The sequence below is a fragment of the Trichogramma pretiosum genome, unplaced genomic scaffold, assembly GCF_000599845.2.
Source record: "Trichogramma pretiosum strain Unisexual culture from Peru unplaced genomic scaffold, Tpre_2.0 scaffold93, whole genome shotgun sequence".
Lineage (NCBI taxonomy): Eukaryota > Metazoa > Arthropoda > Insecta > Hymenoptera > Trichogrammatidae > Trichogramma > Trichogramma pretiosum.
The window spans coordinates 153175-169550 of record NW_019640795.1 but is presented as its reverse complement, the minus strand read 5'-3'; the positions used below and the strand labels follow the sequence as shown (position 1 = coordinate 169550).

Genomic DNA, 16376 nt, shown 5'->3' with positions numbered 1-16376 from the left:
TCAAATTGACGCTTTACATTTAAACAATAGAAAAATTTTTTACAGAATTAAAATTAATTGATTAAAGTTATAAAAAAGTTTGTTTGCGAACAGATGTGATAAAAGCAAAAAATAAAAAAAATTTATGAATGTTTTTGAGCGCACATTGAATAATAGAACTGATATGAAGGTCTAAATCAAAATTTAACAAAACTCAGCCCATAAAGGATACTTTTCTGAAGATTTTGATACCTATCAGGAACTCTCACCTGAATAACTCTGATCTGAACCTTGCGCACAGTGCCGAAAGGCTTAAATAGCAAAAATAAGCTACTTTTAGGTGCAAAGGTCTATTCTGCAAATTTTTCACATTTTTTAGGGCTCAAAGATGTCAAATTTATGTTGAAAATGTAGAACAATTTTTACGTTCGATTCAAAGTTCATTCCATTGCGATAAATCGCAATTAACATTATGCTTATCGAGTACTTGCATTCTTACATTAATGGACAAGCTTTCTCTTTTAATCGAGGTATCATCCCTTTTCCGAATCCCATTCACGACGAACGATTGAAAACCATTATAATTATACGTGCTAGAGGTTGTCTTTTTTTCCTCGCTTCGATGAAAAAATGTATACGGTATGTACATTAGCAAAGAGTAGTAGGAAATACAGCGTGCGTATCGAGTTTTTTACGTACAGTCGAATTAGCAAGAGGCGCGCACAGACGTTATAATCGATTTTCAAAGCGGATAGTCGTGAGCGAGATGTGACCGGAGTGCGTTGATGAATTGACAATACGTCGTTTGCAGAGACGAGCTACTGCGTGTCGAGAGCTGCGAGATGAGATGCCTCCGGGCCAAAAGCACGCGCTCGATAATAGCTCCCCGAGTCTTTTTTCGCCTTTTCGTGTGTCGATGCGTCGCAGCTCACCCGAATTACATCGAGCGCACGCGGCGAGCTTCCAACCTCTAATTGACTGGCCCTTTCGAAAATTGATCGAGCTTTAGACATAGTTATTTTATCCTCGGGGGATGATGATTTAATTTCAACGTTGTCTTTGAACAGATGAGAAAGGCTTGGGATCGCGAGCCGGACCCACTACATGTCTCAGCGCTCAATAATTGGTAGCCGCAAATTTCGGCAAGTAGTGCTCTTGCACAGTGGACGAGCGAGTGGCGGCCAGCTCGCTCGCGGACCCACACTCATCGTGTACATCCAGTGCGCTGCAGTGGAGTCAAGGACTTTATGCCTTAGGCTCGATCGTTGCGGGCGCGCAACCAATTGGAGGTAGGGGTAGGCGCGAATGTTCAATATGCGCGAGAGTTGCTCTGCTACTACACAGGTATGTATGTGTATATAGCTATGGCCGGCCGAGCTGTTATTGTAGAGATATTATAGGCTCGAGGATCGCGATGTAACGCACAAGTGGCTCGTACCAATTCTAGCTGCCGCTCAGCGTAAGCCGCCCTCGTTCGTTCGTTCGTTCGCTCACTCGCTCGCTTTGACGCGGCCAACATTCTTCATATTCTCTCTCTCTCTGCGCTGTATATATACGCACACACGGGGCTTAATGCCGCGTGCACGCGCCGGGAGCGAGCGCCAAATTATTACATTCTCTGGGGCTTGTTGTTGCAAATTTCTACCTTTCGCTCGTGTAGTTGCCACCGCCTCCTCTTCTCTCTCTCTCACTCACTCACTCTTTACTGCTATCCTATGTAGGTGAGTCGATGTGGATGTGCTGCTTTCATTAGACATTACGCTCGTATGCGTATATATACGAGTGCGTGGGTGGGTGCGCGTGTGTACGGCTGAGCCGCAGCTCGCGCGAACGCCTCGATACAGGCAGCTACCTGCATTTAGCCTAGCGTACACATTGCGCACGGGACTATATCCAGGATGGTTGCTGTATATACGTGCACAACACCGCTATGCAAGCGCCTAGCTATAGCTGTGCTATATGGAGCCGAAAGTGCGCGCCAACCAGAGAGAGAGAGGGTTGTTGCTGTTGCCGAGCGTGCTTCATTCGATTCTAGTAAACCCCCTACCCTGCCCGATTCTCTCTCTCTCTCTCTCTCTCTCTGGGCAACCATCAGACGCTATGTGTGTATACGCCAAATATATTCTCCCACGCGCGCAACTGCATATCTCAAATTCCTCGAATTTTCCACCGTCAATCGAATAACTCACCCTTTCTGCAATATATGCTGCGGGCGTAGTGTAGCGTGGTGCCAGGCATCGTCGCCGTACTACCTACGCCCGACCAGGTAGAGCACGAGAACTGCGCGCACATAGGTACCTGACTGGGCGCACCGACCAGCCAACTCGAGGGCGCGCCAACTCGAGCTTTTCGAGAACCGAAAAATATCCATAGTCCAGGCCCCAGCTTCGCAATGGTCAAAAAAATTTTTTTAGTCGAGTTTTTTACACATTCCCATGTAAAATTGCCCGCTGAATCCGAATTTGCATGTTGCCAGGCCCAAAAACGTGCCCAAAATTGTTTAAACAAATTTTTTTAAACAAATGGTCAAAATTTATGTTTTTTGGCCTGGCAGTACATTTTTTAAGTTAATTGGATCATTTTAAAGAGAAAAGGTCTCTTGACATTTTTCTCTAAAGTTGATAGATTTCGAGTTATTCAACATTTTATGGTGCAAAAAACTCGAAAATGTCCAACTTCGACATTGAAAAAATATGTGAAAAACGTAAAATTTTGATGTTGCCATAGCGTTTTCTTACACTTCAAACATCCCTTTATAAAGTCCCGAAGCGTTTTAGACGATAAAATTGTTGAAAACCTGTTTGTTATCAACTTTTAAATCAGCGAGTTTGACGGTAAGGTTAGCCATACGCATTGCTCCCGCAACTTGCGCTTGAAGGCTCGATTTTCGACAAGGAATCTTTTTTGTTAGAACCTCGGTCGCGGTTGGATTCTTAGAGATTACTCTGTATGTACTACTGCGCGTCGAGTACAACATACGCGTAATTTTGCAGGCACGTATTAACACGATCTGCATGACTACCGCAGCTTACAACCATACTTACTCTTATGTACGCGTATAGCTTATAAAATTGTTTCAAAATATTTTTCTTTCTCTCCGGCTGGCCTTTTCTCGCGGCTCTGTGTGAAATTCCCGCACGTGTAGTATAACAATGCAAAGTTTGTGATAGAATAATTAAATAATTATTTTTATGATTGTTAATATTTATAGTAATTATTATTCATTAAATTCTATACAGTGATAAGTAAAACGATCATCTCATGCGACCATGCAAAGTTACCCGTGGTTTGTAAAAAACCTTACTTATGACTCTACTTTCCCGACCGTCTCCATACATTTTTACAAACAATTTTATAAAATCGTGGAAAGAGTAGTTAAATAATTACACCGTTAAAAAATATGTTTCTACAAAAATTGAGGGGCAAAAATCTGACCTTTTATTTTCGTTTAAAAGTATTTTTATATTATAAAATTGAAAAATATATAAAATTTTATAAAAAATATAAAAATATCAATTTTATGAGCTTACAGATCTACAGTTAAAAAAATATATTTCGGAAATATAAATTATCTAAATGTATCATAATTTTTGGGATTCATTCTATTTTCACGCGGTATGTATCAATTTGGCAAAAGACACTACAATCCAATTAAATAAGAATTTTCGAAGAAGTATCATAGTTGCCTGGATAGGGACAAATTACTTTCATAAAAAAGTTAACTTTGTTTTCCCACTAAACAATCTTCTTCTTACTTTACCTCTCTCACTTCTTCCGCTTCCCGCTTCTGCCGCTAGGTGGCCCCTACTGCAATAGTCGCTCTCCACATGTGACGTGTTGCTGCTAGAGCTTTTAACTTATCTTTGTCAATCTCAAAGGTGGTTTTCAAAAGACCGATTCCTTCGTCTTGGGGAAATGTTTTGTGTTTGATGCACATAATGTGCAGAGCGGGACATGAATTTGGATCTTTTATATTAATGTTTGAACCGTTTCTATACAACGTTTCAATAACTTTTGGATTATTTTTTGCAATAGACAAATAAAGAGCTGACTTTCCGTGGTGTGCGACGGCAATTACAATCAGATCGTGATGAGCGGCGAGTTCGAGTCGCTCGATCGGTCGCTCGTGGTCGAGATCATCAGGAATCGTCGTCAGTGCTGCTGATGCGTTCTGAATCACTGCTGGTTGATAAAGTTGAGGTACTCGAAGGTGAATCACCAAGCTGGGCTTGTATTCGATATCTACAGATCGTTAAAAGTTACTTTTAAAGTCATCATTTTTTATGGCAGTTTGCCCTAACCATACTTTATACACAGATCTATCTTATACATATCTATTTTTTACATCTATGTATAAATGTATGAAATTTAACAATCTTAGTATTTTTTATTTTTCTCTCTATTACATACCTAGAAGATTTTGAATAATCATCTAGATTTTCTCTTGAGTGACTCGTATTTTGTAGATGATATTAAAAAATTTTAAAAATGTTTTGAGAAAATAGTATATTTATGGTGCTGTTAATAATCGAATAGTAAATCGATCAATAAATTATGCACCCTATACGACTAACTTCTCGATGTGGAGTTTAAACAATATTGAGCGAGCGCAACCGAATTTTACATATCCTTTACTCAAACATATAAAATGTTTTATTTAATATTTGATACTCACGTCAAAATATGGGACGTTGTCCCTACTGAAAATTTAAGAAAAACTAGAGATGGCAATTATCAGGCTAAATGGGGAAAAAATGGTATGCAGTGAAAATTTTGAAAAAAATCAGTAAGTAAATTTTGAAGGTTAAATTAACTTGACGTGTGTTAAAAAACACAATGAGAAACGGCGTCCAAAAGAACCATTATCAAGTCCTGAAAAAATGAAAAAAAAGGCGCATTGAACAGTCAGATTTGGAAAAAAATAGTTCTGATAGTGATTGAATTTATTATGTTGTGTTGTTGCATATTTTGTTTTGAAATTGTTTTATTTTGTTTCCCTTAACTTAACTTACTAGTTTATTTAAAATGATTAATTCGTTACTGAATCATTTATTGAATTCGCTGAAAAATAATTGGCTGAAAAAATAAATTATAGTAATATAAAAAATGTTTCTCATAATTATTACTGTAATTGAATTTAAATTTTTTACTGCAGTCTCAAACTTGCAGCAATTTGGCCGCAATGGTCATCATGTGTGTAAAAGTAAGGTCACGTTCTCGATCACTCATCACACGTTCGCCAAACTCTTCATAGTTTGCATTTTTTTCAGTGAATTTTCAACACTTGCACAAAATTTTCGAAAAGTTTGAAAACATGTGAGCTAAGTTTCCCGCACTCCCTCATTCGCCAAAGTTAACAAGTTAAACTCAAAGTTAAGCCAAGTGTGGCCCACCCTTAATTTTTTTTACGCGGGTAGGTATTTAGAGATTGTATTAGTCTCATTAAGATGATGCCTTGGCCACAATTTTTACCGGCCGAGCACAGAAAATGTATATTTTCGTTACTTTTTTCCAGGCTAATTTTCGAAAAACGGCTATCGAAGCTGTGAATAACTGCACCAAATTTCAGCCAATTTCATCGGGTAGTTTTTCCGGAAAACAGGATTGAAATTTTTGATTACTGTTTGCAGGATAAAAAATTTTGGTTTTTTCTCGGTAAAATAGGCCGTTCGGGAAAAAAATTATTCGGCAAAAGGGTTTTCGGGAAAAGCGCTTCGGGAAAATGGCTTTCGGGAAAATGTATTCGGGAAAATACCATCTGAGCACACATTTACCACCATCGAGGCTTGTTTGTACGCCGATAAGACCAGCGCTACCCGATAGAATATAACGTTCTTGCCGTTGTCCAGTAGGACGATGCCGATCAGTAAACTTAAATCAGCATGTAGAAAGATGCGCTGGCAACTGTTACTTTCGAAATGAGATGTTTGAACGATTAGAGAAACATAAATTCCGAAGAAGTTAATATTTGAATATCAGTTAGTAATTAAAAGTCTTACATTCATGAGAAAATGATATGTGACCAGTCATAATTAAAGAGCTCCCGGTGATTTTTTCGAACCGTCGCCTACTAAAAGATTCAGAAGGTAATGGAAACTTTCAAAATGTTTGAGTTATTGTGGAATCAACAACTTTTTAAGCATATTAATTTCTCATAATATTTTAGTATATAGGAAACTGTCATTAAAAATTATTCTAATTCTTAAAAATTAATAATAATGTAAAATTATCGTACTTTGGTATTAAGACAGCACCACAGATCACATGTTGAATGTGTGTTAACTTTTAGTATTAGGGTGCATCAAGTCCTAAAAAGTATTCGAAATTCATTGAGCGTCTTGTTTACGTTAACAGTAATTAATTGCAATACTTAATAAATTTATCTAAATAATTCAATTGAAAATGATTATTATGTTTAAAATTTTCTGTATCATTATGTTGTTACGTTCTGCGTAACAGTAAATAAAAATTAAATAAAACAGTTGAAAGACTAGATGATAAAATTACATGTAAATTACTCTCGTGTGATAAAGATTATTTGACGACATTGGATAATGTCTATTTATTAAACTAATTTTGCGCTATAAAATCATAAAGTGTGTAAGTTTACCCCTGATAACGTCTAGTTCATGGTAACGCGAAACAATAGTTAAAAAAGTTGAATAAACGAGTTGCGAAGGAAATATCCGAGATTCTGTAAATGTGTAATCTACACATTTTTGTCACGATAAAGGGTGATAAAAATTGTAAATCAGAGAGCAATAAGTATCGTTCATCATTTAGTTGTACGTGGAACAGATTTTAGTTGTATAAGTCTTTTACATTTTTAGGGTAGGAAACATCGATTGTCAGCTAAAACTTGTCTATTTGCGTTTTTTTAACACGCGAAAACCTATAACGTAAGGTAAACCAATGAAAAAGAATATCTAAGAATTAGAAATCAATGTTTTGCTTCCTCATAGAGGAAGTTATCTAGGCAGACAAAGGAATCTTACACAAAATTCTAGATATCTCTAAGTTTTTTTTGAGTTTTGTATATAAAAATGAAAACGGAATCGAAAATTGAAATGACATATTAATTTTGAAATGAAATAAAAAATGAAATACGAATTTTCTAATAACCAAACCCTTTCATTAATATAATTTTTTATGAGAAAGGTCTTAGCCAATAAATTGGCAGCGGTTTTTTTACCATTTGCAATGGAAATGTCCCCTGAAGAAAAAAGTAATATAATTGGGATTTCAGAGCTTGGATAGAAATTTTTTTAATATGACGAAAATCAGAGAGACTTTAAAAGCTTATGAATTATTATATGTATATAACTTTTATCTCGATGAGATACTGTGATAATGAATATATAATTAGAGATTATTTACTTTAAATTATCGTGTGCTTGTCAGTAAAAAGTAAAAATTCATTTATTTGATTAATATTAAAAACATATACAACATTAAATGACATCGGAAAGTGACAAATATACTATAAATATACCCATCATGAGCTTTGGCTGGTAGCTGCCAAGCAAATATTATACAAATATTTGTTCGTCAATGATTCATCGATAATCAGTTCACAGCACTCAAGTGGCAGTCGGTAGCGCGTCAGCTTCATGAAAGATTCTATGGCCCAGCTGCGGAAAAATCCTCTTGACATCTTCTCACACAGATGGAGAGCACAAGCCTCTATATACCTTTCAGGGAGGCCACAATGTTTAACCAAAAACGCGATACTGCAGTATTTCTTAAACGTGATCAGTTTTGCTGCCTCTCCGGGTCGTAACTGGATCAGGTCGTAGAGCGACAAGTTCGGTTTTACCATTTCCTTTTTCGCGACCTTCGCAAACTCCTCGTTATCAAATAAACATTTTTCAAGTTCCTCTGACTTATCGAGCAATCTGTACTCGGCTAAAAATTGCATTACCGTCAGCGCATCGCTACGGTTCATCTCGTATCCTCTGTTCTCAAGACTTTCAAGGATGCCCAGAGCTCTAGACGCCATTTCCATTTTGACAGTAATGTAATAATCATGCTTCAACTTCGCGCCATAGTAACTCTCGGTGGGAAAATGGAAACGAGAGATATTTGCACCATGATCCAATAGTAAATCGACCGCATGCAGCGTAAAATTCGCCACGGCCAAATGTAGTGGTGTCCGGCCTATCTTGTCTACAGCATTAACCAGTACCAGCAGATGTTTCTCGTCACAGATCTTGAAGAATGTCTCCGCCAAGTCCTCATTGTGGAAATTATTGCAAATGACGTGCAGCGGTGTGAACCCATCCTTTACGTTGGACAAATTCGGATTGGCTCCGTTTCTCAGAAGAAATTCAACCGCTTCTCTGCGTTTGTATCTCAATGACAAGTGCAATGGGGTATCACCCCACTTGTCCCGGGCGTTGACCAACACCCACGGATGTTTTTTGCCGATTACCTTTAAGAATATTTCGGCCCAATCGATTTGGCCTGTTCTGCAAAATTCATGAAGAAACGTCGTTTCTACCCGGTTTTCCAGATTCGGATTAGCGCCTCTTCTCAGTAGCAATTCAGCAACTTTCTTCTTCTCGTTGTACAGAGTCAAGCTCAACGGTGTTCTACCCGCACTGTTTCGGGCGTCAACCCGCACAGTCTGCCGGATGTCGTCGATAGTATCGAAGAAGAGTTCTGCCATACTTTCATCCACGTCTTTCTCGCAAAGAATGTGCAGAGCTGTCAATTTTTCTGCATTAGCTAAGTTCGGATCGCTGCCTCTTCTCAGCAGCACTTCGATCAAGTTCTTGTGTCTGTGCAACAGGGCCACGTGTAGCGGTGCGTTACCCTTATTGTCCTGAGCATTGATTTTTATCGGTTTATATTTGTCATTACTGAGCTCGAATAATGTATTCACCAAGTCATGGTTGCGTTTTCTGTTGCAAATGACGTGCAGAGGAGTCGATCCATCCTTGTTGGCCGGATTTGGATTGGCGCCACTTCTCAGCAGCAGCTCAACTACTTTTCTATGACCACCAAAAAGAGCCACGTGTAGCGGCGAATCACCGGTTTTTTCGTAGAGGCACTCGGGATCTTGACCGTTTTCGAGAAATTTCTTGACAATGTCCTCAAAACCATACTTGCAGGCCGCGTGGAAATGCGTAAATCCAGTTTCATCGGTGTAATTCACATCAAATCTGTTGTATACTTTATCAAAAAGCTTACGAACAATTCGGCCATCGTAGTTTTGTTTAGCCACGCAATGCAGTGTAGTGATGCGACATAACAGTGGCTTGCCGTCTCCATCGACGTCGGGCTCGTCCTTATAATCAGTTCGTAAAACAAAGTCGATAAATGATTTTCCTTGGCAATGACGTTTGCCTTTAAGCACGTCTTTTATAGAATGCATGAGGAGACGCTCGATCTCATCCGTTTGAAAAATATCTCGGAGATTTGGAAGTTGGCCCTGCCAATCCCTGAATAATATGTTTATTCGACGAAGAAGATTTTGTCGATCTTTTTTAGTCATCCAATTTCTTAGCTTAAAATTCTTCAAAATCTTTTCTCGAAATATGTTCAATTTTTCTAATTGATTCTGTTGTACAACAGAATAATTGTCTGACTGAAACATTTCGTGCACTCACACACAACACAAAAATATAGAAACAATTTGTATTTTTCGTCAGAAGAACACGAGCTCGAATCAATGAGATCTTCGTATCTGTTCACACTACGGTGTCGTAACTTGTACTGACTATTATATTAGAAAGTAAAAAATGACGCTCAAAGTTATAAGAGATGGAAGTAACGCGAGCCATGTGCGCAGTAAAGATTAGAAAGTATAAGTCTATAGCGTAGTGGAATATTCCACTACGTGTACGCGTGGGAGCTGGACTATCTGCTATTGTAAATTATTTAAAAATAGATGAAATTACATTATTAAAAAAACGCGTGGGGAATTCGTGTGAAAAAGGGCGCCATTTATGGTAATGGCACCCCCGATTTTGAATGTCTGCGCGTACTACGTCTATCGCCCGACCAGATAGCGCACGAGAACTGAGCGCACATAGGAGGTACCTGACTGGGTGCACCGACCAGCCAACTCGAGGGCACGCCAACTCGAGCCTTTCGAGAACCGAAAAATATCCAGTTCGGCTATGTAGCCACTCCACCTGTTCCGTTGCTGTTTGCCGGATTTTCCATTTTCAACGTAGCTAGCTCGATTCCTTGAATGACCATTTGCTCGAAATATTGTAAAATTGTCTGTATACAAGGCTCGATTTTCGACAAGAAATCTTTTTTGTTAGAACCTCGGTCGCGGCTGGGTTCTTAAAAATTACTCTGTATGTACCACTGCGCGTCGAGTACAACATACGCGTAATTTTGCAGGCACGTATTAACGATCTGCATGGCTACCGCAGCTTGCAACCGTACTTATATACGCGTATAACTTGTGATTGTTTCGACAAACTTTTCTTTCTCTCTCCGGCTTGCCTTTTCTCGCGGCTCTGTGCGAAACTCCCGCACTGTGCTGCGGCTACTGTTTACTTACACATGCTCGCAAACATCTATACACTCTTCTTTTGCACGTATATATGTTCGTGCTGTATATGTGTGCGGGGATCGGCTCTCGCCGCTTCTTTTCTCGCGAGTGCGAAATATCACCTGCACGAGGAGGCGGCTTGCCTATGGCTACAAGCTATACGCGTACTTCAAGTTTAATTAGTTTCAAGAACACCAAGTAAGCCGCCCGCACCGCCACGTTTCTCTCTCTCTCTCTCTCTCTTTCTCTCGCTTGTCTGTGCGAAGCGCCGAAATATTTACAAACTTTGTTTGCCGCGCTGTGTATGGATCGTAGACGCGATAAGCGAAAAAAACAACAAGCATGAAAAATTATGCGCACTGTACGTAGAGCTCTCTAGCCTGATGCGATCGCAGACAAAAATGTGAAGATCGTGCGAAAGCACATCGTAGCCCTAGAACACGGCATGCCTCAAGTTTCTCCCAGTCTAAAGAGAAGTTTTTCAATTTTCTCGCTCCGCGCCGGCGTGTCGTAGTCGTCCCGGTCCAATCGCGCCGGCTTAACTGACAAGTCGGCGCGGAGTCACATAGTCGTGTGCGCCAAGCGTCGAGAGGCCGTTCGCTCGTAGTCGTCTTACTTTCCTCGCAAAGTCCTGGGCAAACCCTTTGTACGAATGTGTATGCGCGCGCCAAGGTAAAGGCTTTACTACGGGGACTCTCGAAAATATACTCAACTGTATAAAACAACTCCCGGATAATTTACCTTCAGTTGACTCGCGAGCACTTACTACTTAGATATTTCTGCACAACTTTTTTTACGATTACATTATATGTTTAAGAATCATTTTTTTAAATCTCATTTTCCCTCAATAATATTTCATTGGTAAAAATTTACTATTCATTTAAAATTTTTTTAAATTTACTATTCATTAGATATTAAATGCATAATTTCATTTCTTCCATGATTTCATGATAATTATTTGATGATACTATGTGTTTACAGTTTGGCTTGCATAGAATATAGTGCTAAAAAGCAAGATGGTGCACGGCAAAACAACGCGTGCCGGGCAACATACCGACAGAGATCATGCACGCTACGCTGTGCGCACGACGTAAACAACACAATCAGTTCTCAGCTCTGAGTGTTCTTCACCAGTTTTTCTGCGCAGTTCACCTGATCAACATACGAAAGATTATTGATGCTGAGCGCAGCAAAGTCGTGCACATTCGATATTGCTAATTTTCGATGTTTTACTCTAACTGCGAAAACTCATGCAGAGATAAACCAATCGATCTGAAAATTTTACATAGCATCCTTAAGGTGTTGACGGAGTGCTGTATACTTTTTTAGCAACATCAGTGTATCCTAATATGCAAAAAATGCATTTCTATGCAATTTCGAGTTTTGCATCAATATTCGTGTGTAAATTTTATAATATATATTTTGTGGGTTATTTATTGATATTTTTTTTTTGTATACATTCGATATTGCTTATTTTTTATGTTTTATTCTAATTGCGATAACTCATGCAGGAATAAACCAATCGATCTGAAAATTTTACTTAGCATTGTTTCGGTGCTGATGGAGTGCTGTATACTTTTTTAGTGACATCCGTATATCCTAATATACAAAAAATGCCTTTTTATGCAATTTTGAGTTTTGCACCTCGCGACATCTCCACTTCGAAAAAACGTAATTTTTGTTTGCGATCGGTCTTACTTGTGTATCGGTATTTAACATTGTACTTAAGACAAGTATATTGTATGTGGTGTTTTGAGTACCACTATACTGAGCGTAACATGATTGTGATATAGTATAATTATGTCGTGTTTTTGAGTATCACTACTGAGCAAAAATTTATGATATGTTTATTTATTATATGCTAATAAATAAATATATGTTAATTTATGATTTGCTAATTTATTTATTTGTCTCGACGTTTCATCATTTTGCGCGGTATTAATAGGTACGTTTTAAGATCATTTGTATTGATCTCGTGCTTGGGTATTGCCTTCATGCACAGTTTGGACGTGTCTGCATAAATATTTTCTATGTTTAAATTTTTGCCGCATAAAACATAAGCGTGATCAATGTCTTCGTGCTGCGTTTTAATGTGAGCTATAAGACGATCCGTTTGAGAAAATGTCTTGCCGCACTTATTACAATATCTTATTATGTCTTATTATGCATCAAATTCATGTGTTTTTTAAGATTACCCTTTACTGTGAATGTCTTTCCGCACACTTCGCAAGTATGTGCCCCACCTTTATGCATTGCATCGATGTGAATCTTGAGATAACATTTTTGTCTGAATGTCTTTTCACATATACCACACGCATGTTTAACACCATTATGTACTCCATCGATATGGATCTTGAGTTTATCCTTCGTTTGAAATTTCTTCCCGCATATTTCGCAAGTAGGGGCCATACCATTATGCATCGCATCGATGTGAATTTTGAGAGTACCTTTGTGTTTGAATGTCTTTCCACAAGTACCACACGCATGTTTAACACCATTATGTACTGAATCGATGTGGACCTTGAGATTACCTTTTAGTGAAAATTTTTGACCGCATATATTACATGGATGTTTAACACCATTGTGTGCATCGATGTGAATCTTGAGTGCAGCTTCAGTTAAGAATTTCTTCCCGCATACTTCGCAAGTAGGTGCCATACCATTATGCATCGCATCGATGTGAATTTTGAGAGTACCTTTGTATTTGAATGTCTTTCCACAAGTACCACACGCATGTTTAACACCATTATGTACTGAATCGATGTGGACCTTGAGACTATCTTTTCGTGCCAATTTTTTACTGCATATATTACATGGATATTTGGTACGATTGCGTGCCTTATCAGTTTGGGTTTTGCGTTGACTATTTTGAGCAAATGTTTTTCCATTTCCATCAAATGCATCACTGAGTTCACCATCCAAATTCAATTCCTCTTTTACTTCGTCGACAATTTCTTCTTTAATTTTCTTTTGAGTCTGATAATCGCAACTATTTTTCATATGCTGCCATTGATCTGGATAATCGTCCTCGATTTTCTTGACTACTAATAAGTTAATGCCGAGCTTCTCGTCCTTACATTCGAATTCTATTTCCAAATCGTTATTAGGTCCAGAATTTTCATCATTTTCACGAAGCCCATAAATCTGGAAATGAGATTAGTAAAAATACTTGATCAAAATATTATATATAAACAGTCCCACATCAACACTTACTAAATTTTCTCGACAAAAATTCGAGAATTCGTCGTTTTTAGCATCGCATGCATTGTCAATTATCTTATAATCTTCATTTTTAATTGGGGAAACATCATCTGGTTCCTTCTTCACTCTGCAATATTTCCATCAATATAAAGTATTATGCCATTTTTTTTTAATTTTATTCTCACGAAACAAAAATTACCTGACATCAAAGTTATATACATCACTGAAGTCCATGTTTATCACTCGGAACTTGATCAACGACTAATTGTTTTGTAATAATGTTACACATCGAGCTAGGTAACATAAGTGTAATAATATTTACAAATCGTGAAATGAAAGTTTGAGAAAATTTATGTCAACAGAGACACTCTAAACTTATCATTTATTATTGGAGAAATTATACTATTGATCTCGTAATAAACAATTAGCCATTTTCTTTGAATTGTATCTTATTACAAAGAAATTATAAATTATTGAACACTTCATGAATCGAGCTTATGATGTGTCCTATACTCCTTTTCACATAATTTTTTTCGACGCGCAAAATATGAAACAAAGTTAACGTGAGCGAATGAAGGGTTTATATACATTTTTATATTACACTAACGCCAAATACATAACTACAGTCGCATCTATATCATTTACCATTTTTACACAACGAGCGAATATCGTACATCTATGTAATCTATTGTGTGATAAATATACATGGTTAGTCATGTAGGCAAATATATATCTATGTATATTGTCACGTGGGCACACCGGGCCAGCTTAACGCGTACTTACAGCTCTATATGTGTTGACATGCCATGTGCAAATTCCTTTGGTTGCAAAACATCGATAAGTGAAATCTATTTCGTGCGTGCGAATTACAAAAACCTGTATTCATATATACCTATACTAATGTACATGTAGGGAACATCAAACTAAAAAATACGCCCTATTTTTGCGTTCTACTTCCAATTATACCAATAATAATTTTAACGGCTTTACCAAATAAACTGACACAAAAAACTCATTGTAACATTGATTTATTATGATACTCATTGAAGCTACTATTATTAATTTCATACGGCTGAAACAACTATTATCATGATGTCGTATGCTATTTCGTTATTTACCATTCAGTCGCTCAGCATTTTGCAACTGTGGTTGCCACTAGTAATATGTTAACAAGATTCCAAGTGAAAAGGATGAAACCAAGTGATTTATTTGATTGTGGCGTCAGGTAACTTTCGTTTAAGAATTACATTACAACAATTTTAAACATAATAGTTACAATTATTTTTATTGGGGTTACTTTAGAGTGAAAGAGGAGCCAAGTGATGTCCCCTTTCGTAAAAATGATTATGAAGTAATTGACGAGAAACCCGATTTTAAAAACGTTCAACTCCTATCATTCCCGCGAGAAAATTCAGTAAGTTTTGATAATCGTATGTATTTAAAATTGTAGTATTTTTTAATCAAAATTTTCACAAAGCTTTAATTTTTTTACAGAGCCATACGCTTCGAAAATATGACTTGAAACATGAAGATGAACTTGGTAACGAAGCGAAAATAGTTTTCGAGAGCGAAGATGTGAAACCCAATATGGCTTTTTTAGCAGTTAAGAAAATTGACAGTAATTTTAAATATCATTTGCAGAATGTAACTCACAGTGATGGTTATAAAACTCAAAACATAGTTAATGAAGAAACCGTGGTTGAAGTAAAACAAGAATATGTTCATAAAACTGCAGAACAATTGAATTTCAATCTTGACAGTAAACGTGTCGAACAAAATAAAAAAAGAAGAATTATGAAAAAGTTTAATTATGAACATAACCGCAAAACAAACATCGGTTCAATGCTTAATCATAACACTCACGCTTGTGAAATATGCGGAAAGAAATTCTCACAAAAGAGCTATCTCAAAACTCACATTAACGCAGTGCACAATGGTGTCACACATGCATGTGAAGTATGCGGAAAGTCTTTCGCTCAAAAATGGTACCTCAAAGATCACATTGATTCAGTGCACAATGGGGTCATTCACTCATGTGATGAATGTAAAAAATTATTTCGCCACAAAAACAGTCTCCGAAATCACATAAATGAGATGCACAGGGCTGTCACACATACATGCAATACATGTGGAAAATCATTTTCAACCAAAAGTAATCTCAAGAACCACGTCGATTCTGTACACAAGGGTATCACACATGCATGTGACACATGTGGAAAGAAGTACTCAACTAAATGGTATCTCAAAGTCCACATGAATTCGGTACATGATTAAATCACTTCTGCTTATGATATTTGTGAAAAAACATTCAGACGAAAAATCATCTTAATGCCCGATTCGGTGCATCGCACTCACGTATTACAATTTTTAAAAATGCATTAAACTTTCTGAAACTTGTTTAGAGACTTAATCTAAATTATTTTATTTGTAATAATATAATTAGTTATTCTCATGTTTATTTTATTATGTAAACATAATCTGTAAGGTTTAAAAAGTTCAATAAAATTTTGGAGTGAACTTACACATGTATTTTTAGTTGCAAGCTAATAAAATTTTAAAATCGTTAATTCAACTTTTTGTCCTATCGCTTTATTAACAAAGAGTAAAAAAATAAGAATAAGAAAATCAATGACAACGTTAAAAAAATCTCTACACATTTGTGATGTAATGACATTAATTTCCTTTA

General features: G+C 37.2%; 1 protein-coding gene across 1 annotated transcript; it reads left to right on the top strand.

The window, feature by feature from the left end:
- Nucleotides 1-14853: 14853 nt before the first annotated feature.
- On the top strand, nt 14854-15964 carry LOC106653281 (zinc finger protein 891-like). The gene is made up of 4 exons (XM_014372682.1): nt 14854-14915; nt 14993-15104; nt 15185-15449; nt 15702-15964. Exons 1-4 carry the CDS (start codon nt 14854-14856, stop codon nt 15962-15964), a joined length of 702 nt encoding a protein of 233 aa, XP_014228168.1.
- Nucleotides 15965-16376: the final 412 nt, after the last annotated feature.

Bases quoted from the DNA above. Each gene is read 5' to 3' on its own strand.
- LOC106653281 (XM_014372682.1), top strand. From the start codon at position 14,854: ATGTTAACAAGATTCCAAGTGAAAAGGATGAAACCAAGTGATTTATTT. The intron at 15,105-15,184 runs GTAAGTTTTGAT...ATTTTTTTACAG, and splicing joins CATTCCCGCGAGAAAATTCA to AGCCATACGCTTCGAAAATA. The intron at 15,450-15,701 runs GTAAACGTGTCG...ACATTGATTCAG, and splicing joins ATTGAATTTCAATCTTGACA to TGCACAATGGGGTCATTCAC.